We start from the raw sequence: 23,770 nt of genomic DNA on the forward strand, positions 1-23,770 counted from the left end.
AGTGTGTTCTAGTGTGTTCTAGTTTTGTAATGGGATTGAAAAATGTTTTCTGTTCTCAGAGTTCCTTGCATAATTCAAGTGCTCAGTATAGCACTGTATAACACTGTCCTCTGTTGTTCATTGATTTTCTTGAGCGGGCACCAGTAAAGTCTCCACTATGAGACTTGTTACTGTTTTTGGCATATCGAATACATCACGGTTAGCTTGCCAGGCTTTGCTGTGCGGGCACAATACTCTTGATAGCTTGCTGGGCTCTCTTAGAGGGGCAGAGCAATCGACCTAGGTCGGCTGCGTGCAAGGCAAACACCCTATCAGTTGTGCTATTGCTCCAGCCCAGTAAACTTCAGTAATGCTGTTCACTATTGTAATTATTGTTGCCAGTACCTTTTCTTCAGATCTCAGCTTGTGCTTCATCTCCTAAGAGAGCCCCTTTCCAGGGATGCTGTCAAGTGTCATTTTTGTTCCCTTTATGATCCACTGTTGTGGTTTAGCTGTTAGTGTGGATATCTTTCTCTTCATACTGTTAGCCTCTTCAGTGTTAAGTCAGGTCTTACAGATATTTCTATAAACAAACACATAGGTGTAAACTGCTCTCCTATGTCTTTATTAGGGGAAAATAAAATGATACCTCTTTTTTTTTAATGATCTAATTTTTATTTGGGCTGGAGCAATAACACGGGGTAGGGTGTTTGCCTTGCACATGGCCAGCATGATCGACCCAAGTTCGATTCCTTTGCCCTTCTCGGAGAGCCTGGCCAACTACCGAGAGTATCTCGCCTGCACGGCAAAGTTTGGCAAGCTACCCGTGATGTATTCAATATGCCAAACACAGTAACAACAAGTCTCACATGTTGTTACTGGGCCTCCTCGAGCAAATTGATGAACAATGGGAGGACAGTGACAGTCACTTTTTATTTAATCAATTTATTACAGTGAGATAAGGTGGCTACAATAGAGCCAATATTCATGTTTTTGGTCCATGCCTTCCTGTACCTCCGCTGCCAAGAGACTGTGGAAGATGGTGTTTGTTGTATGGTCTGTACTGATACCTCTTCTTTGATGCAAAAATCACTTAATAGGGTCAGAGCGTTAGTACAGTGGATAGGGAACATGCCCTGAGTGCGGCGGACCCAAATTGATTCCCCGCGTCCCATATGGTCCTCTGAGCACCGCCAGGAGTGATTCGTGTAGAGACAGGATAACCCCTGAGCATCCTGGGTGTGACCCAAAAAGCCAAAAAGAAAAAAAAATTACTTAGTAAACTTGAGTTTTAGCACTGTGGTAAACTTTTAGATAAGTGCAATAAGAAAAGCCACAATCTCTAGAGTTTTCTGATCTCATTTTAGAATTTTCCAGACAAACAAGTGCACAGTTCTCAATTTACTATTTTGTTTGGGTGGGGAAAGGAGTGACTCATCTCTTCCAGGCTCTATTGAATTTAGCAGACCGAGCAAATGCAAACCTGTTGCTCAGAAAATAAAGTTTATTTTTGAGGCTTAAATTTTTTTTTTGTCATAATGTCAAACCATGACTTTAATCATGAGAAAAATTATATTTAGCTGAGCCACATTTCAGGACTAATGGAATCTGAAGCTGAACATTCTTTTGTCAGAGCCAGAGGCAATTGGTCAGTGTTTCCAGTCTCTGTTTTTGGGTACCTTTGTACAGTGTAGATGAAATTGGTTGTGCAGCATGCATCATCCTCTTGTTCTCCTGAATTCGATTTTTTTTTTTTTGGACACATGACCTTTTCATGTTGCTGGTGTTTCCTAGGGTACTTGGCAATTGAGTTTCACACAGAGCAATTTATGGGATACATTGTAAACATTTATTTCTGCATTTATTACTCCCTTCTAAAACTTGACAAAAGTGACCTAACGTTAATAATTCTAATTTTTTAAAATTTTGTTTAAAGATCTTATATAAAATCAAGTTACCCTCATTTTTTGAACTGAAAAGTAGATATTTGCCCATTCTGAAATTCAAAATAGAATTATTATGATTTAGAGTAATATTCAAATTTTAGAGAAGCAAGCTATATTTAAGTGTTGAGATTCTTTTCTTGATTAGAGAAGTGTTCCATATAAACTTCTAATTAAAAATTAGTCCTACTGTGGTTCATGAAAGCTTGAGATAAGTACTTTATCTTATAATATTATGTTGATTTATCTAAGGATAACCTTTTTTTACATAAATACTTCATCAGGAGTCTCTTAAATGATCTTTAAAACACAGTTTATGCTTTTGTTTTATTGTTAGCACTCATTTTTTTTGGACGTTATAGAAACTTCTTTGCGCTAGCAGAAATTTAGTTGTTATTTGTGAGTGCTATGAATAATTCTGATAACCTGAGACAGTTTAAAACATTGGTATTTCTTCAGATGGACAGAACTCTAGATTTGGGGGAGGGGTGCTTGTCTTCCAAATAGTGCTCAGGATTCACTGTGATTCTCACAGTGATCAGTGATTCTGATTCTTGGCCAGCTGGACTTGTGGTTCTTTGTGAGGACTTGAGAGGGTTTTTTTTTTCTTTTTGGGTCACACCTGGCAATGCACAGGGGTTACTCTTAGCTTTGCACTCAGGAATTAATCCTGGCAGTGCTTGAGGGATCATTTGGGATGCTGGGAATCGAACATGGATCGGCCACGTGCAAGGCAAATGCCCTACCTGCTGTACTATTGCTCCAGTCCTGATGACTTAAAAGAGTTTAGTGCTGCCCTGTTCCTGGGTGCTGACGATTACTAAGGCCATCCTGGAAGTAATCCAGGCCCTCCAAAGCCACATCCTACGGTGCCAAGGAATGCAGCAGGGCCACACTCATAGTTGCTTGAGGCCTCCAGAACTGCATCCAGTGAGGCTGGGGGAATCTGGTAGAAAAGACTGACCTGGGATCTAGTCATATCGAGCTATATACAAGGCATACACCCTAACCCTTTACATACTCTCTCTCCAGCTTCCGAACCCTCAGATCTTACTAAAACAGTGCGTATATTGTATGTATATGTATTTTTTTTAATCAGAATTTAAAACCTTCTGTTTTAGTGAGTCAGTTGGGAAATGCATATTTTCCCTGTTGTTGGATTATGGAGTAGTCTAAGGGTATATTTGGGCCAGGGAGATAGCTCGAATAGTAGAACACATGTTTGGCATGTGGCAGACCTGTGTTTGATCCTTAGCACTGCATGTTCTCTAGTCTAGGACTGCCAGGTTTAGCCATGGTGGTGGTCTCCAAATATTGCCTTTGCGTGTCCCTGGGCTAGAAAAAAGCACAGGTAGCATTTGTGGACAGGACACTGAACCATCAGGGGAGATCTTGGGTACCCTGAGCACTGTGTGTGCTATTTAAAAAGTAAAAATGTAAACAGTTTCAATACAAATTTAAGAAAGTATATATAAAGAAAGTATATATTAAGAAAGTATATAGAAAGTATATATAAAGTGTATACTTTATATAGTATATATACTTTATATATACCTTATATAGTATATATAAATATATACTTTATATATACTTTATATATATACTTTATATATACTTTATATATATACTTTATATATATACTTTATATATATACTTTACATATATACTATATATATACTTTATATATACTTTATATAGTATATATAAAGTATATATAAAGTATATATTAAGAAAGTATATATAAAGTATATATTAAGAAAGTATATATAAAGTTTATATAATAATCAGGTAGAAAAGCAGATTTAAGAAAATAAATAGGGCTGGAGTGATAGCACAGCGGTAGGGTGTTTGCCTTGCACGCAGCAAACATGGCCGACCCGAGTTCGATTCCTCTGCCCCTCTCGGAGAGCCCAGCAAGCTACCGAGAGTATCTCGCCCACACGGCAGAGCCTGGCAAGCCACCCGTGATGTATTCGATATGCCAAACACAGTAACAACAAAATCTCCAATGGAGACGTTACTGGGCCCGCTTGAGCAAATCGATGAACAATGGGAGGGCCTTTACTTTACTTTACTTATATATATAAAGTTATTCCCAGATGTGATTATAAAATATATGGAAAATAATTCATATTTCTCCAGATTGATTTATAATAAAATTTAATATAGAGTATTTCCACTTCACAGGGTTTTTTTTTTTAGATTTTTATTAATGAAGTACCATGAGGTACAGTTAGATTTGAAAATTTTTGAGTTTGCTTGGGTTTCAGTTATACAATGATTGCATACCCATCCCTCCACTGGTGCCCATTCTCCACTACCACTGATCTCAGTGTCCCTCCCACCCCCCATCTCTCCCATTCCACTCTGCCTCTGTGGCAGAGCATTAGCCTTAGTTCTAGGAACCCCTGCATTCTTTTTTATTCTATTCTATTTTATTTTATTTTATTTTTTTATTAGTGAAACACCACGAGGTACAATTATAGACTTACAAATTTTTGTGCTTGGATTTCAGTTATACAATGATCAAGTACCCATCCCTTCACAGGCGCCCATCCTCCACCATCATGGGTCCCAGCATCCCTCCCACCCCCCATCCCCCCTATCCCACCCTGCGTCTGTGGTAGGTCATTCCCTTTTGTTCTCTCTGTCTCTCCTTTTGGGTTTTGTGGTTTGCAAGAGAGGCATTGAAAGGCAATCATGTTTATAGTCTACTTTCAGCATGCTTCACCCATCCTGGGAGGATCCTCTCAACACCCTTTATTTGGTGCTCCCATCTGTATCTGAGCTTCCTTTTCCCCTAGCACATGTGGCTGGCCTCCAAGTCATGGAGCAAAATTCCTGGTACTAATCTCACAGGGAATATTTTTGATTCTTTTTTTTTTTTTAATGGGGGAGCTCACCTGGTGATGCTTGAGGTCCAGTCAGAGATAGGAACCATGTGTGCTAGGGATTGAACCCAGGGCATCCCCCCATGTTAGGTAGGCATCAACCGCCCTTCTTGAGCAACTACGTGGCATTAGAGATTCTTGTCTGATCTGTATGTGCCCACTTGTGTCAAGAATATGTTGCTAATATTCATGTGCTTTATTCCTAGAATTTAACATGCGAGTTGGAGAGCAGGGAGAAACAGCAGTTACAGATGTTGGATCAACTGAAGGAGATCCAGAATCACTTTGAGACATGCGAGGCCAAGCAGAAGCATGCTGAGCTCCAGATCTCAGAGCTCACGCAGCACGCCGAGAACGCAACCAGGCAGGCCGAACAGTACCTCCTGGAGTTCCAGCAGTCAGACGCCCTGCGGCAGGAGGCCGAGAAGAGGCGAGAAGAACTGAAACACAGAGCCCAGGAGGTCATTCGGCAGTGGAAGCTGAAGCATAAGAAGTTAGAGCGAGAACTGGAGAAGCAGTCCGAATCTCTTGATCAGCTTTCAGACAGGAATAATCAGGTAGAAAAGCAAAATTCTTCTTATTTTGTGTTTTATGGTTTATTTAATTTTAATTTTATATTTTTGCTTTTTGGGTCACAGCCGGCAATGCTCAGGGGTTATTCCTGGCTGTGCTTGGGGGACCATGTGGGATGCTGGGAATCGAACCCAGGTGGGCCGCATGCAAGGCAAATGTCTACCCGCTGTGCTATCGCTCCAACCCCTTGTGGTTTATTTTTGATGTTGTGGTTTGCCATCCTGGTAGTGATCGGGTTTCATGCGTAACACATTCTGGCACCAAACCCTTCACGAGAGGGACCACATTGCTCCTCTGTTGTCCCATTGTGTCCCCCACCCCCACTCAGTTTCTCTTCTATCCTTCCCTGGTGTTAGCTTCCTACTGAAGAGTTCTCCGTTTCTGTTGCCCTTGTTATTAGTTACACCTCTACTTTGCTTCTTTATATCTCACATATAAGCAAGATCATTCTGTGTTTGTCCCTCTTCTGACTAACTTCACTCAGCATGATGTACCTCAGATCTGTCTGTGTGGCAGCAAATTACATCATTTCATCCTTTTTTCTTATTTCAAACTCCTTGGAAAAAGCATTCGCTGAATTTGAACAGCAGAACTACCAATTTTAGAGGAGCTAAAATTTTCCCATTTTCTTTATCAGGTTACTGAGTCCTCTGAGAAGCACACAGAAGTATCATTTGATGTCACTGTAGCTCCTTGGTGTCCATAAATTCTTGTGCTTGCCTCCATCAATACATCCTGTGGCTATTTCAAATGTCTTCTTGACCCACCATCTTTTCAATCCCTCTTAAGCATAACACAGTTAATCCTTGAGAAATAAAACGGAGACAGTTAACACAGCATGAATTCTCTTTCTTATTCCACTGTGTGTATATATCCCATAGTTTCTTTATCTGGTCATCTTTTCTTGGACACTTGAGTTGTTTCCATATTTTTGCGATTGTGAATTGTGCTGCAATGAACATAGCGACACATATATTTTCTGAATAGAGGCCGGGGCTCTTGAAGTAGACACCAATAAGTGGAATTGCTGGATCTAGGGAAGCTCAATTTCTAGTGTTTTGAGAAGGGTCCACATTATTTTCATAAAAGGCTAATTTTGTCAGTATTCCCACCAACAGTGACTGAGGGCCCCTTTTTCCCCATGCCAACACCGGTTGCTTTTGTTCTTTTTGTTTGTTAGCTCAGGGCATACTCCTGGCACTACTTAGGAATCACTCCTCTCAGGGTTGAGGGACCGTATGGAGTGCAAGAGATTGAACCGATGCCAGTTGAATGCAAGGCAAATGCCCTACACACTTTACTATTTCTCTAGCCCCTGATTTTGTTCTTTTTGATGGATGCCAGTTTTACTGGTCTGGGATGATAAATTATTGTTGTTTTGATTTGAATTTTTGAGATAAATGATGTAGAGTATTTTTTATATGTCTTTTTGCCATCTGCATGTCTTTGAGAAAGTTTCTGTATATCTCTTCACCCCATGTTTTTTCATGGGGATGGTTTTTTATTTATCGTAAAGATCTACCAGTGTTTTATATATCTTGGATATTAATCCTTTATCAGGTGAGTCATGGGCAAATATTTATTCCCTTTCTATCTTCTTTACAGGTTTGGAAGAACTCATTAATGAACCCATACGGGTCTGTTCTTGACTTCTGGGGAGAATTTTGATTGTTTGACTTTTGTTTGACTTTTGAAGTAATTCTGGATGATCCGTCGAATTTTTCTACTATCTGTTATGACGGATGCCTCTCCTTTCATTTCTTATTTGTTTTACTAAGGTTTTCTCTTTCTTTGTGAGTCTTTCTCCTGGTTTGTCAATTTTGTTTATTTTTTCCAGAGAAACAGCTCTTGATTTTTTCATCTTTTTGATGGTTATTGTAATTGCCATTTTATTCATTTTTGGTCTAACTTTTGTTACTTTCTTTTTTCTGCTTGATTTTGATTCCCTTTGTCTTTTTTTAATTGCTAAGGTATGCAGTTAGGTTATATATGTGGGTCTCTACTTGCTTCCTAATGAAAGCTTTCATTGCTATGCATTTTTGTTGTAACCCTGCTTTTTCTGTGTCCCATATGTCTTGGTAGCTTCTATCTTTTTTCTACTTTGTAGGAATCTTGATTTCCTCTCTGATTCCTCTTGGACATACTGATTCAAAATTTTTTATTTTCCAAATATTGGAGTTTTTCCTATTTCAGTTTGTTATTAGCTTCTCTTTTCACCATGGTGAGGAAAGTTGATAAAATTTCTGTCTTCTTGAGTTAATGGAGATATGTTTTGGGATTTGTATTCCTTGGAGAATATCCCCTATGTATTGGAGTGTGTTGTGTACTGGACTTTTGGAAGATGAAAAGTTGTATATATTTCTGCTCTGCCTATCTATTCTATTTCTTCCCTTAAAATCAATGTTTTCTTGTTGAATTTTAGTCTAGTTCATATATACAGTAAAATTTAAGTGTGAGTTCTTTTGTGCAAATCCCTTAATCATTAAAAAATGACCATCTCTTATAATTGTCTCTTATAAATTCTTTTAGCTATGTTGTCTTGTGTAAGTATAGCCACCCTGGCCTTTTTAAGGGAATTATTTGCCTGAAATTGTTTTCCAAACTTGACTTTGAGCCCGTATTTGCTCTGACTGTTTAAATGTGTCTCTTATAGGCAGAGAGAAGTTTGGTTTAATTATTCTAATTCATCATGCCACTTTGTATCTTCAATTGTATGCATTTAATTCTTTAACATTGAGGAAGATAATTGACAAGGAGTTTTTTCTTTTTTTGCTATCTTTATGTGTATTGTGAAGCTATGTGTATTGTGAAGTTTGTTTTGTCTAAAAAAGGCCCCTTTAGTGATTACTACAAAGTTAGTTAAAAGGCTATGATGTTTCTGAGCTGTTGATTATCTGTGAAGCTCTGCTATGTATTTTTCATTTAAATACGAATCATAAACTCTCTGAGTATAATATTTTTGAATGAGTGATTATTTCATCGAGGGTTGTTTTTTTTTAACTATATCCTATCATTTTCTTCTGTCCCACAGTATCTTACTTGATAAATCTTTTCTGATTTATTTTTTGTTTCGTTGTTTAGTTTTTGGGCCACACCTGGCAATGCACAGGGTTTAACTCTTGGCTTTGCACTCAGGAATTACTCCTGGAAGTGCTTGGGGATCATATATGGGAAGCTGGGGATCGAACTCTGGTTGTCTCTGTGCAAGGCAAACATCTTACCTGACGTATTATTTCTCTGGCCCTCTGCTCTGAATCTTAAAAAAGTTTAATTTTGCATGTAATTTTCTTTTTTGATCTTGCTTCTTTCAACGTTTTAAAAATTATCTTACTTTTAAAATTTATTTTAATTTTTGTTTTTGTCCTGTTTTTTGTATTGGGATCTATTTTGGCTGATACCCTTAGGCCCTCTTGATTCTGGGTGGATGCTCTCCTCAGCTCTGGGTGCTTCTCAGCTATAATATTTTTTGACTAATTTTTCATCAGAATTCTCTTTTTGTTCCTCATGTTTCTTATGTTGTTCTTATGTTGTTCCTCTTGAACTATTCTATTGTTCTTTCACTTATTTTGAGACGTTTATATTTTTAAACTTCTATTGTTTTCTAGAGACTTCTTGCATCTCATTTTGTAGGTCAGTGATTTTATCCTTAGTTGCTACTACTTTGAGGACAAGGCCTTACAATGAGGTTTTGTTGTTGTTGGTGGTGGTTTTTTTGTTTTTTTTTTTACCTATTTTTTAGTTTTGTTACTTTTTATTTTATTTTATCACATTTTAAGTTTTACACCAAGTGGTATTCGGGTCTTACTCCTGACTCTGATCTCAGGGCACATTCCTGACAGGTTTGGGGAACCATATGAGATGCTGGGTCAGCTGCATGCAAGGCAAATGCACTACCCACCATACTATCGGTTTGTCCCCATAAAAATTCAAATTCTTAAGAAGTGCTTTGTGCTATGACTAACCATTTCTTCAGCAATTTTTTGAATATTAGAGGCCATGCTGTGCCTGAGATAAGTTGTTTTATATGGACTATTTCAAGAAAAGTTAATTCAGTTCTGGGGCTAGATATAGGAGGTTTGGTGCTTTATTTCATACACTGCCAGTGCTTGTTTGATCTCATTGTATGTTCCCTTGAGCACCGTCAGCAGAGATCCCTGAACACAGAGCCAAGAGTAAGGCCAGCATACCTCTAGATGTGGCCATCAGCTTTCCTCCTCACGAAAAGTAATCAGTTTTTCAGTTTTAGTTTAAGATTCTATGGGTTTTCACAGTTGATCTTTTTGATTTATTGCACTTCTCAGTTTAGCTTTTTATAAATTAAAATTGTTCATTAATTTTTAGATAGAAGAAAACCACTATATTTATCCTATATTACCCTCAATGCAAGTATTATTATTTATTTGTTTGGGGGACATCCCTGGCTATGTTCAAGGCATCCTTCTGGCTCCGTTGTCAGGATCACTGCTGTGGGTGTTCAAAGGACTGTATGTGGTGTCTGTGATTGAACTTGAATAACCTATGTGCAGCATAAGCACACTAATCTCTATACTATCCCTCTGGCCTACAAGTAGTATTTTGAAGTTTCCTTTATTTTAAATATCAGATTAATTTGGTTAGGAAGAAGCATTTAAAAATGTAGCAGTTACTACTGGACAGTTCTCAGAGAGCAAAATTAATGCCCTTTTTTAAATAAGTCAATTTTATAATTTAATTGACTGAACAGTATTTTTTAAGTCCAAGCTTCTTTAAGATTCTCTTTTTTCCCCTTCTGATGGCAATGTAAAAGCACTTCACTGATCTATATATAGGTTTTTCATCATTTGTATATCCTAAACAGTTACTCTAAATGGGTATTATGTGCCTATGTTGATTTTCAGCTATGTCTTTGAGTTGAATTAAATCCAGATGTTTATAAAATAATAAGCAGAAAAGTCATGATTGTTTTTTTAATCTATGTTTAGTTTTGCCTTATCATTTTATGCTTTGTCATTTGTCACTTGTCAAAAACTGAATATTTCAAAAGAATCATCACTTGAATAAGTCAACTTTCAAGAGAAAACAAGATGTAAGGCAATTATATTTATAAAATCAGTTGTCAGCGCTAAAGTGTGACATGCTTATTTCAGGTGAGCTATCATGGAAAAGATGCTTTATTTACCTTTTACATAGATACTCGTCAGCTATATAGAAGATGATCACTTTCACTCACTATGGCACGTTTTTTATTTGAACCCAGCTAACTTACATTGGGTGACTTACTGTCCAAGGTGAAGCTTTCAGACTTGAATTTGAACTGATTTGATTGTAGGTAATAGTCTCAGCAGATTATTCTTTTGTCAGCCTGGACTGGCAACTAGTTTGAATCTGGCTAAAGGGGAGGTAGCTAGTGGAAGAGGTTGGTAGAACTGATTGATTGAGAGCCATCTAGGAATTTTATTTAATTAGAGGAAGTTTAGAAGGGTCCATGTCATCAGATAGTAACCTAATGCATAGTGCTGAGAGTTTTCTAGATTGGCTTTTCAGAATATTAAAAATTGTTAAACAATCATTTCCCAGAATACTTTTGATATAATTATTTTTATCACTTAGCATTGCTAATGATAAGCAAAGAAGTAGTTTTAAAGTGATTGCCAAAGTTAGGGTAGTATCACAATTATCACAGCAGGCATTGTAATTTCCACTTTAAAAGCCTTTAAAATTAATGCAGCATGTCGCTGTTAGAGCAATGGTTAATCAAGGAGGAAAGGGTAACAGATATTTCACTGCAAATTCAAGTGTCCAGTAAGTCTCAGATGAGCAAGTACATTGTAAATAATTTTAGAAAAAGAATATGGTATGTGAATACACACACAAATATATATATATATATATTTCTATAAATGCATTTTTAAGAGGTGGTATATTGGAGGCCATACCTTGCAGTGCCTAGGACTTACTCTTGGTTCTTTGCTCAGGGCTTACTCCAGTTCCATGCTCAAGGACATTCCTGGTGGTTCTTTTTTTTTTTTTTTTGGCTTTTTGGGTCACACCCGGCAATGCACAGGTATTACGCCTGGCTCTGCACTCAGAAGTTACTCCTGGAGGTGCTCAGGGGACCATAAGGGATGCTGGGAATCGAATCCGGGTTGGCTGCGTGCAAGGCAAACGCCCTACCCACTGTGCTATCTCTCCAGCCCCTCCTGGTGGTTCTTAACGGGACCATATGTGGTCCGGGATCAAACCTTGGGTCAGCCATCACAATTAATCACAATCACAACCATCCTGTTATTCGTCGATTGCCTCGAGCAGGCCCCAGTTACGTCTCCTTCGTCCTAGCCCTGAGATTTTTTAAAAAGTGCCATATTCAAGGCTCTTTCAGAGTTAGGAGAATGAGACCCTTCATTGTTACTGGTATTTGGCATATTGCGTACGCCACGGGGAGTTTGCCAGACTCTGCCGTGTGGGCAGGTTACATTCGGTAGCCTGCCAGGTTGTCCAGTTTGGGTCAGCCATATGCAAGGGAATTAAGTGCCTTTCTGCGGTATTATTTTGTGAGCATCTATGTTATATATATCATATATAATATATTATTTTATGCATATATGTACCTTTACCTTTATGCATATATGTAAAATATTTTTTCTCTATGGATTTTTAATTTAATTTTGTTTTGTTATTCTACGGGCTCACTGCTGGTGGTTCTTGGGTTTCTTGAACTAAATGCCTGGCTCCCGCTTGCAGTACATGTATTCAACCCATTGTGCGCTCTCTCTCTCTCTCTCTCTCTCTCTCTCTCTGTCACAGGAGTTTTCTTATGAGTATCACAAACCCATAATAAAATGTAGTAAACAGTTTAGTACTTTAAGACTGTAACTCCCTTAGGGCTGGAGAGATCAGACAGTGGGCAGGGCACTTTCCTTGCGTGCACCTACCTGGGTTTGATTCTGGCACCACATATGGCTCCTGATTCCCACTTGGGGTGATCCCTGAGCTCAGAGCCAGGAGGTAAGCCCTGAGCACTACCACATGTGGTCTCCAAAGGTAGACAAACAAAAATTTACCTTATTTTCAAAAAGCAACTTGGAAGTATATAGATTACATATCAAGATAGTAAAGATAGTTGTGTTTGCAAACTGTTGAGCCATTTACATGGTGTAAATGTGCAAAAGGATTTTGTGCTTGCTTTCTTTCTCAGCAAAATTTATTTTCTGCTTTAAGTTTTGCCACCTAAAAATATACTTAATAAGTTAGGGATTTATTTTAAAGCAACATAAAATGAGTGACTTAATGAACTTAAGGGACAAGGGGAAATAAAAAATATCACAACTTATGATTAGATTGAATTTGAAAGTTTAGAACTTATTATAAGTGTTTGGTTTTGTATCCCTAAGGACATCTATAAATTCTTTATCTTGATGCAAACATACATCTCATGGTTCTTAAGAAAAGTATTCCAACCAATTGACCTTTGCTATTTCCTCAGTAATGTGTTATTTGGTATTCTAGGTTCCATAAAGGTAAAAGGTAAAGGCCCTCCCGTTGATCGTCTATTTGCTCGAGTGGGCCCAGTAACATCTCCATTGGAGACTTTGTTGTTACTGTGTCTGGCATATCGAATACTCTCGGTAGCTTGCCGGACTCTCCGAGAGGGGCGGAGGAATTGAACTCGGGTCGACCATGTTGGCCGCTTGTAAGGCGAACGCCCTACCCGCTGTGCTACCGCTCCAGCCCCTCTAGGTTCCATATTCTTCAATAATATAATTTTATTGGGGCCTGAAAGATACTAAAGTTGGTAGGGCACTTGCCTTGCTTTTGTCTGACCTGGGTTCAAGCCCCAGAACCTCTGAGCTCTGAACAAAGAAGCAAAATAAGGCCTGAGCACTACTGACTGTGATCCAAAATCAGAAAAGAAAAAAAATTAAATGTTAATTTTATTTTATGGTATATATACCTGGGTAGGGCGGGTAGGGCATTTGCCTTCCATGAGGCCAAACCTAGGTTCGATTCCTCTGCCCCTCTTGGAGAGCCTGGCAAGGCAAGCTGCCGAGAGTATCTTGCCCACAAGGCAGAGCTGGCAAGCTACCCGTGACGTATTTGATATGCCAAACAAAGTAACAAGTGTCACAATGGAGATGTTACTGGACCTGCTCGAGCAAAATTGATGAACAATAGGAGGACAGTGACAGTGATATATCCCTGCTAATTGTACCAGGACTCCAAACTATTAGGGCAATGCTTTACAGAGTATTGATGATATAATAGTGTAACCCAGCAATCTTCATGTTCCTTCACATACAGAAAAAAATATATACTTTTGGCTTAATTTTCCTGTCAGTCAAAAACACTGTACTTTGTATAAAACCTTGAGGGGTGGCCAGGGAGAAGCCCGATGGCTCTCCCCCTTGCTGCCTGCATTTGGAGGGGCCCTGGGCCGCTCGCCCAGCCAGGGCAGCCCAAGTCATGGGGCAGACAGTGGACGAAACGAGGGCCAAGCCGATTGGTTGATCAGGTGCTGTTTATTCCATTCTCCCCACGCACCTGCCCCAGTCTCTCTGAGCCCCCAGTTCTAGTCTCACACTCCCCTCATTCCCGTCTCCTTCTGTCTCTCCCGCTCATCTCTGCACACTCCATCTTGCAGCCTGGCTCTCTCTCTCCATGTGCCTGCTCCTGTATTCTTCCCCTACATTCTTCTCCCTGTCCCCCTTGCTAGCCTCTCCATGACCCATCTTGCTGCCCTGCTCTTTCTCTTCTCTCTCCAGCTCTCTCCCACTCTCCAACTCTCTTGTCTCTCCAGCTCCCCAGCACACTGGACTGAGACTGCACCCAGTCAGGTAGCAAAATCAACATAAGAAAGCCCTTCCTGAGGTCCCACCAGGTTCAAAGGAAACACCACATAAGAGGTATTCCAAAGCCCTTCCTGACTGCTTAAGGGCAAAATACCTCCTAAAGTGTTTTTCTCCTTTCCTCAATCCAATAACTCTATCAACATCTCAATACTAGTTATTTTTGTATGGACACAGTAAGAGATACATTGAGGCTTGTAGGACAGCTCTCCTGGGAACATCTTGCCACAGACTCAGACTACAGTGCTCAGGCCAAATAATCATTCCTAACCCTAGCAGGGTCCGAATCTAGTTATTACTATTTGGATCATGACAGCATTTGTCCATGACCAAGCTCTTTTTATTTTTTAAATTTGTTTTTTATTAGTGAAACACCATGAGGCACAGTTGTAGATTTACAATTTTTTGTGCTTGGGTTTCAATTGTACAATGATCAGATACCCATCCCTCCACCAGTGCCCATTTTCCACCACCATGGATAATATCCCCCCCCCCACCCCATCCCCCCCATCCCACCCTGCCTCTGTGGCAGGACAATCCCTTGTGTTCTCTCTCTTCTTTTGGGTGTTGTGGTCTGCAAAAGAGGCATTGAGTGGCAAACATGTTCAGTCCGTAGTCTACTTTCAACATGCATCTCCCCTCCTTGAGGATCCTCCAAACACTCTTTATTTGGTGCTCCCTTCACTATCTGAGCTGCCCTTTCCCCTAGAATGCCCGGCTGGCCTCTAAGCTATGGAGTAATCCTCCTGGTGCTGATCTCAGCTATTTTTTGGTATTAATCTCATAATTTGTTACTTTATATCCCCCAGATGAATGCAATCTTTCTATGTCTATCCCTCTCTTTCTGACTCATTTCGCTTAGCATGATACTTTTTTATGTTGTACCACTTGTATGTAAATTTCATGACTTCATCTTTTCTAACAGCTACATAGTACTCCATTGTGTAGCTGTACCAAAGTTTCTCTAACCAGTCATCTGTTCTTGGGCATTCAGGTTTCTTCCAGTTTCTGGCTATTGTAAAGAGTGCTGCAATGAACAAACAAGTGCAGATGTCACTTCGACTATACATTTTTGCCTCTCTGGGATATATTCCCAGGAGTGGTATTGCTGGGTCAAATGGGAGCTCAATTTCTAATTTTTTGAGAATCGTCCATACTGTTTTCCAGAAGGGCTGAACCAATGGACATTCCCACCAACAGTGAAGGAGTGTCCCTTTCTCGCCACATCCGCACCAGCATCGGTTGTATGACCAAGCTCTTATAGTTAAGCATTAGGCACTTTGGCCAGGCCCATCTCCATGTCAGGGTAGCACATAGCTTACCACTTGCCCTGGTTCCATCCAGTCCCTCCTTGGGACCCTGCTTTTGGGGGTGATAGGAAATAAGGGCAGCTGAGGCTTAGGTGGAGAGAACAGATGCCCAGGAGGAAAATAACACTGAGAGTCACATTACAAAAGCATAGCATATACTGTCTTCTTATTTCCACACAAAAGGACATTGCTCTGAATAAACTATGCAAAGGACTTGGGGAGAAGAGAAAAACATTATTTACAAGTCAACAGAGCACAAGGAAAAAGTTACAAATAAACACAGAGGAATGAGAGCAACCCAATAAATCTAAACTACCTGAGGCTATGCAGGAAGGACTAAACAGTGTTATCCTACAGTATTTTAACATTGTGAAGAGGCCTTTGAAGAGTTGACTCTTGTTCCAATATCCACATACTTCTGGATAGTACTCTTCTGTTTTTACATGGCCATTTTTAGATCTTTTTATATTCTTCTTTTACTGTTCCTTTTCCTTGGAAGCTGGGTTTACTTTGTTAGAACATCCTTTCCCCACTGTTCCTGAATACTACTTATTTTTCCATTACGCCTCCACATTTCTCAGGCATTTTGGCACCTGGCTTCCCCAACCTGTTTGATGACATGTAATTCTTGCCATCATCCTTGGTGACTCAAAGTTCAAAACAGCAACCCATTAAACTCTGTATTCTTATCCTTTGTGTACTTCATAAGCTTTCCATTATTCCTTCAAATCATTCAGCAACTAATTTGGAGACCTGAAATTTGTCATTGTGCAATGCTAAAATATTCAGTTTCAAAACCTCAGTCTCTGATCTTACATATTTCTTTCATTCCCTTTTTCCTTTTTAATCATTACTACCTGGGCTTTTATATATTTGCACATTCCACTGATTGTCCAGCTGTTTCCTGTAGTCATTTTTTTCCTGTTAGATTACACTCTTAAAAGCTGCTTTGATGGCATCCTCAGCAGTATCTTTATTTTTCCTTTCTAACTCACACATTTTATCAATATTTTTTTTAGTCGAATCAGCCTCACTCTCCACTTTTTCTCCTATTGTCCTAGACACTATTAACAAAATATACATAGAGATACCAGTTGGCTGCTACAGCAATCTTGATTATATCAAGATATCCCCAGTCTTTTACAAATTTATGAAAGCTTAAATTAAGCCAGTGGGTAGGCACATAATTCTTCTTAAATCTACAAAAAAAAAGGGACGTATTGAGGAATTTCTGGTAATAATATACCCACTCCTAAAGAAGATCCATAAGAAGTAAGAATTTTTTTCATTCCTAGTAATTGTTTTATTTGACTGTGATTCTGAAATTGCTGAAATAGTCTTGGTATGGTCTATGAGGTCTTATACAGAGTATTACTGAGAGAACTGCAGGAAGGGGGTAAGCCTAGAGCTTTGACATATTGTGTATACAATAGTTCTGTCTATAGTAATAATCAATGACCTTGTGATTACTCCAGTTTGAAGTTTTTCTTTCAGTTTTCAGAGAAGAAATTCAAGCTTAATGTGGCACTTAAATTTTTTTAAGTACATAACTAAAAGTAAGAGTTCCGAAAAATGTTGAATTGATTACATAGGGTAGAATAAGGAAGCATAGTTTTCTAAGGGGAACGTATGCAAATTTTATTATAGTATTGAAACTGACAGGGCTGGAGCGATAGCACAGTGGTAGGGCGTTTGCCTTGCACGCGGCTCGCCCAGTCGAGCCAGGTTCAATTCCTCTGCCCCTCTCGGAGAACCCAGCAAGCTACAGCAAAGTCTGGCAAGTTACCCTGTGATGTATTCTATATGCCAAAATACAGTAACAACAAGTCTCACAATGGAGACATTAATTGGTCCTCTCTAGCAAATCAATAAACAACAGGAGGACAATGCTACAGTGCTATTGAAACTGACAGTTGAATTATAAGAACTCATATTCTGGGCCACTAATGTGGCAATTGAAAGTATGGTATTAAGTAACTTGTAAGTATGGTATTAAGTAGCTATTAGCTTTCAGAAAGGTCTTATAGAAGAAAGATGAATATAAGTTGGAGCTGGTTTGTTCAGAAATAGAGAGCAAAATATTTATTTTTATTTGGTGGGGGTGGGAAGGGGATTAAATTCTTTAACTAGTAATTCAAAATTACTGAGTCTTATAATTTGGAATCATTTATGGTTGGAAAAAATAAATTATCTTTCCATTTGATTTGTCCAAGAAAGAAGGAGGTCAAAACTTAACCATAAAAAAAAGAGAGAGAAAAACAAAAACAACAAAAGAACCCACAACTTTCCCCCTACACCCCAACCTCTTAGGCCCCTTTTAACTATTTCTACCTGTGTATTCATGGCCAAAGGGGACTCATTTCTATTGTTTTAAATTCCCTTAAGATAAAGGCTATTCAACTGAAGGCCAATGGGAATCTCTAGCATTTTGAGATGTTAAAGGTGGTTAAATCATCAACATTTTCAGACTCAGAGACAATGTCTAGACATAATCTTGGGCTGCAACTGCTAGCCAAGCAACTAGCCAAAAGCAAACACACAAAACTTACTTCCATTTTAAGATCCACATTGCCAAAGAAATTTCAAACTTGACCAGTGTAGTCTGTAACCTTAAGCCTTTCTGCCATGTAATGAATCCATGTGATGTTTGGAACACCGAACAGGAGAGCAAAGTCTAAAGAACTATAGAAGAGCAGAACCAGAGTTTTGATGCACTCCTTCTTGAACTATCCCATCTTCATTTCAAACTATTGACATCTATGAAAACGTAGATACTCTTTCCACTGAAACCAATTATAGGAAGATACTTATAGTATTATGTATTCAGATTTTTTTGACTCATCAAATTTCATGCAGAAAAAAAGTATGATGCTTATCTGTAGGGCTGTCTGTATGCCTCTTAATTTCTGATTAGCAAACTATTATCTGTTAAAAATATTACTTTTTATATTCACATGACATCTCTTTATTCTCAGGCCTCTTTATTACAGCAAGAGTTGGATCTGGCAGATTTTGACTTTTGAGCACAGCGGGTGGGGCGTTTGCCTTGCACGAGGCCAATCTAGCAGACCCGAGTTTCGATTCCTCCACCCCTCTCGGGGAGCCCGGCAAGCTATCGAGAGTATCTCGCAGGCATGGCAAAGCCTGTCAAGCTACCTGTGACGTATTTGATATGCTAAACACAGTAACAACAAGTATCACAATGGAGATGTTACTGGGCCTGCTCGAGCAAATCTATGAACAACTGGAGAACAGTGCTACAGTGCTAGTTTGATAAACCCTGTTAAGTAATGCTGATAAACACTGTTAAGTAATGCTGATATGTATTATGTCAGTATTTCCCGAAGGTGTCTCACCCTAATCCCCAGGATTACGTGAATACAAAGTAGAGGTATTTCTCTCCTTTTGATGTTTGATATGTAGTATTAGTACAGTTGACCTTAAGATAAGCAGGTGGTCTGGATGGACCTAATATAGTCACAGGAGTCCTAAATAGCAGAAAAAATATTCAAGCTGTGAGGAGAAAGAGATGCTAGAAAATTCCAAATTCTGGAGGACTCAGTGTGCTATTTTTGGCTTTGGAGGAGTCCATGAGCCAGGGAGTGCGGGTGGCCTGTAGGTGCTCAAAACATTCCTGGCCAAATGCTAGTAAAGAAAAAGAGCCCCAAGTCATGATGGAATGGTATTAAACTTTGCTAACGCATGAATGAACTTGGTACTATGTTTACCCCCAAACTTTTTGGATAAGATCCTGGGGCCCTCGGTAGCTTTATTTTAGCTTTTGGAGACCCTAATCAGCATATCTTGCTTGGATTTATTACCTATGAAAATAGTGGAACAATAAATCGGTATTGTTTTAAGCTGCTAAATTTGTTGCAATTTGTTATACTATAATAGGAACATAATACATTTACCTTTAGGCTATCTATATTGACTTTTTTTCCTTTCAGTCTTTCCAAGTGGGTTTCCTCTGTGTTCTACAATTTCCAGTACAGTTACTTTATCAGTTATACCTTCTTTCCACACTTTTGATCACTATCCCTCTGAAATACCATCCTTAAGTCTTAGTTTCTATTTGGTTTTCCCTTTTCCGTGAATCTTTAGTTCAACCCTGGAAAATATCTATTATTTACTTAAGGATAAAGACTTTCCTAAAGGTCATAAAGCTGCTCATGACTGGACTGAGAATTAAATTCAGTCCTCTTTGGTATGAACGCAGCTGTTTAATGACCTCCTTTTATTATGTCTCAGGTTAGTTTCATGCTGTTTCTTCTTGTTAAAAGTCAGAGGCATTTGTGGAAACTATTTTGAGGAGTGATTGACTCATTATAATATGAATTGTTTCCCAAAGAAGTATAAAATATCAAGTGTAAAAATGCCATGCAATATAGTATTTTGCACATTATTTCTAATTTTCAAATGAGAATTTTACTCCCCCTCTCCCCCCACACCAGTCCCGGGAGTTAGGCCTTGTGCTTACCAGAAAACAGTCACAGAGAACATCCTTTATACCATTGATAGGGGAGAAAAAAAATTTCAGCTTTCTTAAATTCTGATTTTTCTTTTTTTTTTCTATTTTTTGGGTCACACCTGTCGATACACAGGTATTACTCCTGGCTCTGCACTCAGGAATTACTCCTGGCAGGGCTCAGGGTACCATAGGGGAAGCTAGGAATTGAACCCAGGTCAGTCGTGTGCAAGGCAAACACCCTACTCTCTGTGCTATCACTCCAGCCCCATGACTTTTTCATTTTTATTGACAAATGATGAGGGTTTAAGACTTTATCTCTATGAGATGAAAATAGGAGCAATGTTTTATCAACCACTAAAGCAGAAAAAAAAAGTCACCCAATCCAGAAACTCAGGAGTTCCATGTATTCAATGGAGCAGACTTTTTCAGAACAGTAAAAGATTTCTGCAGACTGGCAATGGTGCGAGGATTGGAGGCTAAAAACCACTGGGTAGCCGACCCATCTCTGTCACTCCTTTTAAACCTAACCTCCTGAAGAGGGCGCTGGACATTTGGTCTTGCTTTTGTACTCTTGATTTCCTTCCTAAGCTCTCCTAACTTTAATCTCATGACTTTTTTTGGAGGCTGCTTCAAGACTCAGTTTCATAATAGAATGTTTCTTGTCTCTTTTGACATTAATAACTGATTTACCATGAGATTATATCTGTATGGTTTCTTATATTATCTCACATATCTGTTTTGGTGCTTTGTCTTTTAAAATTTGTACTCTTGAAATGCAAACCACTGTTAAGTAATGCTGATATGTATTATGTCACCTTTGGTAAATTATAGTAGGAGTCTTCAATCTTTTGCTCAGTTTTATTTTATATTCATTTTTAATGATCAAGGATTAATATGTTTTGGTAATGCAAGTCTGAAGTATATATTGCAATGACACCATCTCAGGATAATTGTAGTTGTCTTTCCATTTCTAGACTATTTCTCATTTCTAAACTATTACTCATTAAAAAAAAATGGAAAGGCTTACTCTTTAAGCTTGTGCTCTCTCTTGAACACATATTTCATTTGCTTGCTTTTTTTTTCACTCTGGAGAAGATGCATTCTCTCAAACAGATACTTTTTCTATTTTTCTCCCATTACATCTTTCTGGCTGGAGCGATAGCACAGTGGATAGGGCATTTGCCTTGCACGCGGCCAACCCAGGTTCGATTCCTCCGACCCTCTCGGGGAGCCTGGAAAGCTACCAAGAGTATCCTGCCTGCATGGCAGAGCCTGGCAAGCTCCCCGTGGCATATTCAATATGCCAAAAAACAGTAACAACAAATCTCACAGTGGAGACGTTACTGGTGCCCGCTCAAGGAAATCAATGAACAGCAGGAGGATAGTGCTACTACAGTGCTACATGTTTCTAAGTATGTTTCAGTAGAACTGATCTTTTCACAAAAAAGTGAAATATGAAAAAATTGGAAAAATACAAGATATTATTTAATGACTTTTTATTCTTCTTATAGATGCAAATTTGTTTTATTTTCTGGCAGTGTCTGGTAAATCTTGGCATAATATATTTTTCTTCATGTTCTTACCCTGATAGATTTCAAAAGAGAAGGATGAATTGAGAAATCAGCTTTTTGCAGCATTGCAACAAATGGAGAACCTTCGAAAGGAATTGAATGAAGTCTTAACCAAACGTGCCCATCAAGAGGAGGAACTTCATTCTAAAGAAGATAAGCTAAGTAATAGTCAGGCTCGTCAAGCTGATCTTGAACTAGAAGTCAAGGAATCCATGGACACCATTCGTAGGCTAGAGACCGAATTGAAAATGCAGACTAAGACTCAAAGTCAGATGAAAGCTGAGAAAACTCACCTGGAGGAGGAAATTGCAGAGCTAAGGAAAAGCCAAGCCAAGGACAGAGCTCAGCTTCTTGAGATGCAGGAATCCGTCAAGGACTTGAGTGCTATCCGAGCAGATCTTGCTAGTAAATTGGCTGAGGAGCAGAGAGCCAGGAAAGAAGCGCTTAAGAACCTCTCTGATCTCAAGACACAGACAAAATCCACCGATGAAGAAACAGCTACAATCATCACACAACTAAAGCTAGAGCGAGATGTTCACCAGAGGGAGCTGGAAGATCTCACAACATCACTGCAGAGTGTGAAAATGAAACATGAGCAAAACATCCAGGAACTGATGAAGCACTTCAAGAAAGAAAAGAGTGAGACCGATAATCACATTAGGACACTGAAGGTACCTGTGCCAAATTTTCCTGATGATACTGAAGGAGTTTTTCTGATGGCTCATGAAGTTAATAAAGCATAAACTTTTAGAGATCATTCTGTATTCCCAAGCACTGAAGGGAAGATAAAACTAACAGTAAAAAGGCTTATTCACGCCTGTTCGGCCAGGTTGAAATGAGTTATAGCAACCACCTGGGAGCGCCTATTTCAAAGCACTGAAGCCCTGTAAAATGAACGGTTAGCTATTTTGGGAGTTCAGGAAAGGCAGAGGTGGCAGTAAGTCGTGGACCTGAAACGTGCCCTCATTCAACATTTATGACCTCCTAAAATATAAAAGGCAAAGACTTGTCAAGGCCATAGAAGCTATAACCATAGTCCTTATTAGTATGGTAACAAAGTGGATTAGCTTATGAGCTGTATAAACCCCTTCTTTTCCAAATCAAAGTTGCCTGGGTAAATGCATACGTGGGATCTCCAATTTTGGGAAAATTTTTAAGGTGTAGTGAAAGTAGCATAATCATTCTGCAGGGGAATAATTTCATACATGGTTGTCAGGAGTTTGATAAATCTGTCCAACCTCTTGCTTTATATTTTCTCCATAGTGCTTATCATAAGATGATATAGGTTCCATACTATTTTCTTTAATCTACTTTAATTAGGATGAAAACTTTATGAGGACTAGGATTTGAATAGTTTTTGTGTGAGCTCTTGCCCTGGTACCTAGAACAGTTCCCAGAGCATTGTAAATATCTGTTGACTAGGTGAAGAAATGGATAAATCTACAAAGGTTAATTATAAAATTTTCAATATTACTTAAAAAAGCAACTACTATAAAAATGTGTACATTAAAGATGCAATTATATTGAAATATTTGACATTTTTTAAATGAATTCTCCCATAGCCCTGTATAACCTATTAAATATTGATAAAATATTGCCTAATAATCTTTCAGAGTTGCTAAGAACATAAAAGTATAATCAGAGATATAGAGAAGAGTTGATCTTAAAATTATACTCATGAAATAAATATGACATATTTATATCTGATATTGATTAGCTGTGACAATAATAACTGAGAACAATATTTTTAGTGCTTTATCCCCAGTCATTGTAAAAGAACTTTATATGTGTTAAACATGTAGATGATTTGATAGCATTTGCTCTCTGATGAGAAAATTGAAGCACCAAAGGTGAAGTATCACTCAAGGCCTTAAAACTAGAGAGTTGTAGAAATAGGTTGAAATAGTATAAATTGTAGTAGAAATAGTGGATATGGTAGAAATAGAGCCAAGGTAATAAAATGTCTGTCTGTTCTTAACTACTCTGCTCATCTAGAAAAGGCTTTGAGTCAAGAACTACTAGGGAATGACTTGGGTGATTAGGTTGACGGTGAGACTGTCAATATATAGAATACAGACATGACAATAAATTTGGAGAGAAAAACACCAAATTTAGGTATTTTTTTTAAAAAGCATATTTTCATTAGATTGAAGGAACCTTAAGCCTAACTAAGAAAATCTCAGGGATTAGTTTATTTCTTAGTGGAATAG

At 38.6% G+C, this 23,770-nt stretch overlaps 1 protein-coding gene across 1 annotated transcript in view; it reads left to right on the forward strand.

Annotated features, from left to right (window-relative positions):
• CEP128 (centrosomal protein 128) overlaps positions 1–23,770 on the forward strand; it is a 512,196-nt gene that overhangs the window by 155,947 nt on the left and 332,479 nt on the right. The window contains exons 14-15 of the mRNA XM_056134021.1: positions 5,020–5,370; positions 21,581–22,231. Of these exons, the coding sequence (XP_055989996.1) occupies positions 5,020–5,370; positions 21,581–22,231 (1,002 nt within the window). The remainder of the gene's footprint in view (positions 1–5,019; positions 5,371–21,580; positions 22,232–23,770) is intronic.

This window comes from Sorex fumeus, unplaced genomic scaffold (assembly GCF_029834395.1).
Source record: "Sorex fumeus unplaced genomic scaffold, SorFum_2.1 ptg000098l, whole genome shotgun sequence".
Lineage (NCBI taxonomy): Eukaryota > Metazoa > Chordata > Mammalia > Eulipotyphla > Soricidae > Sorex > Sorex fumeus.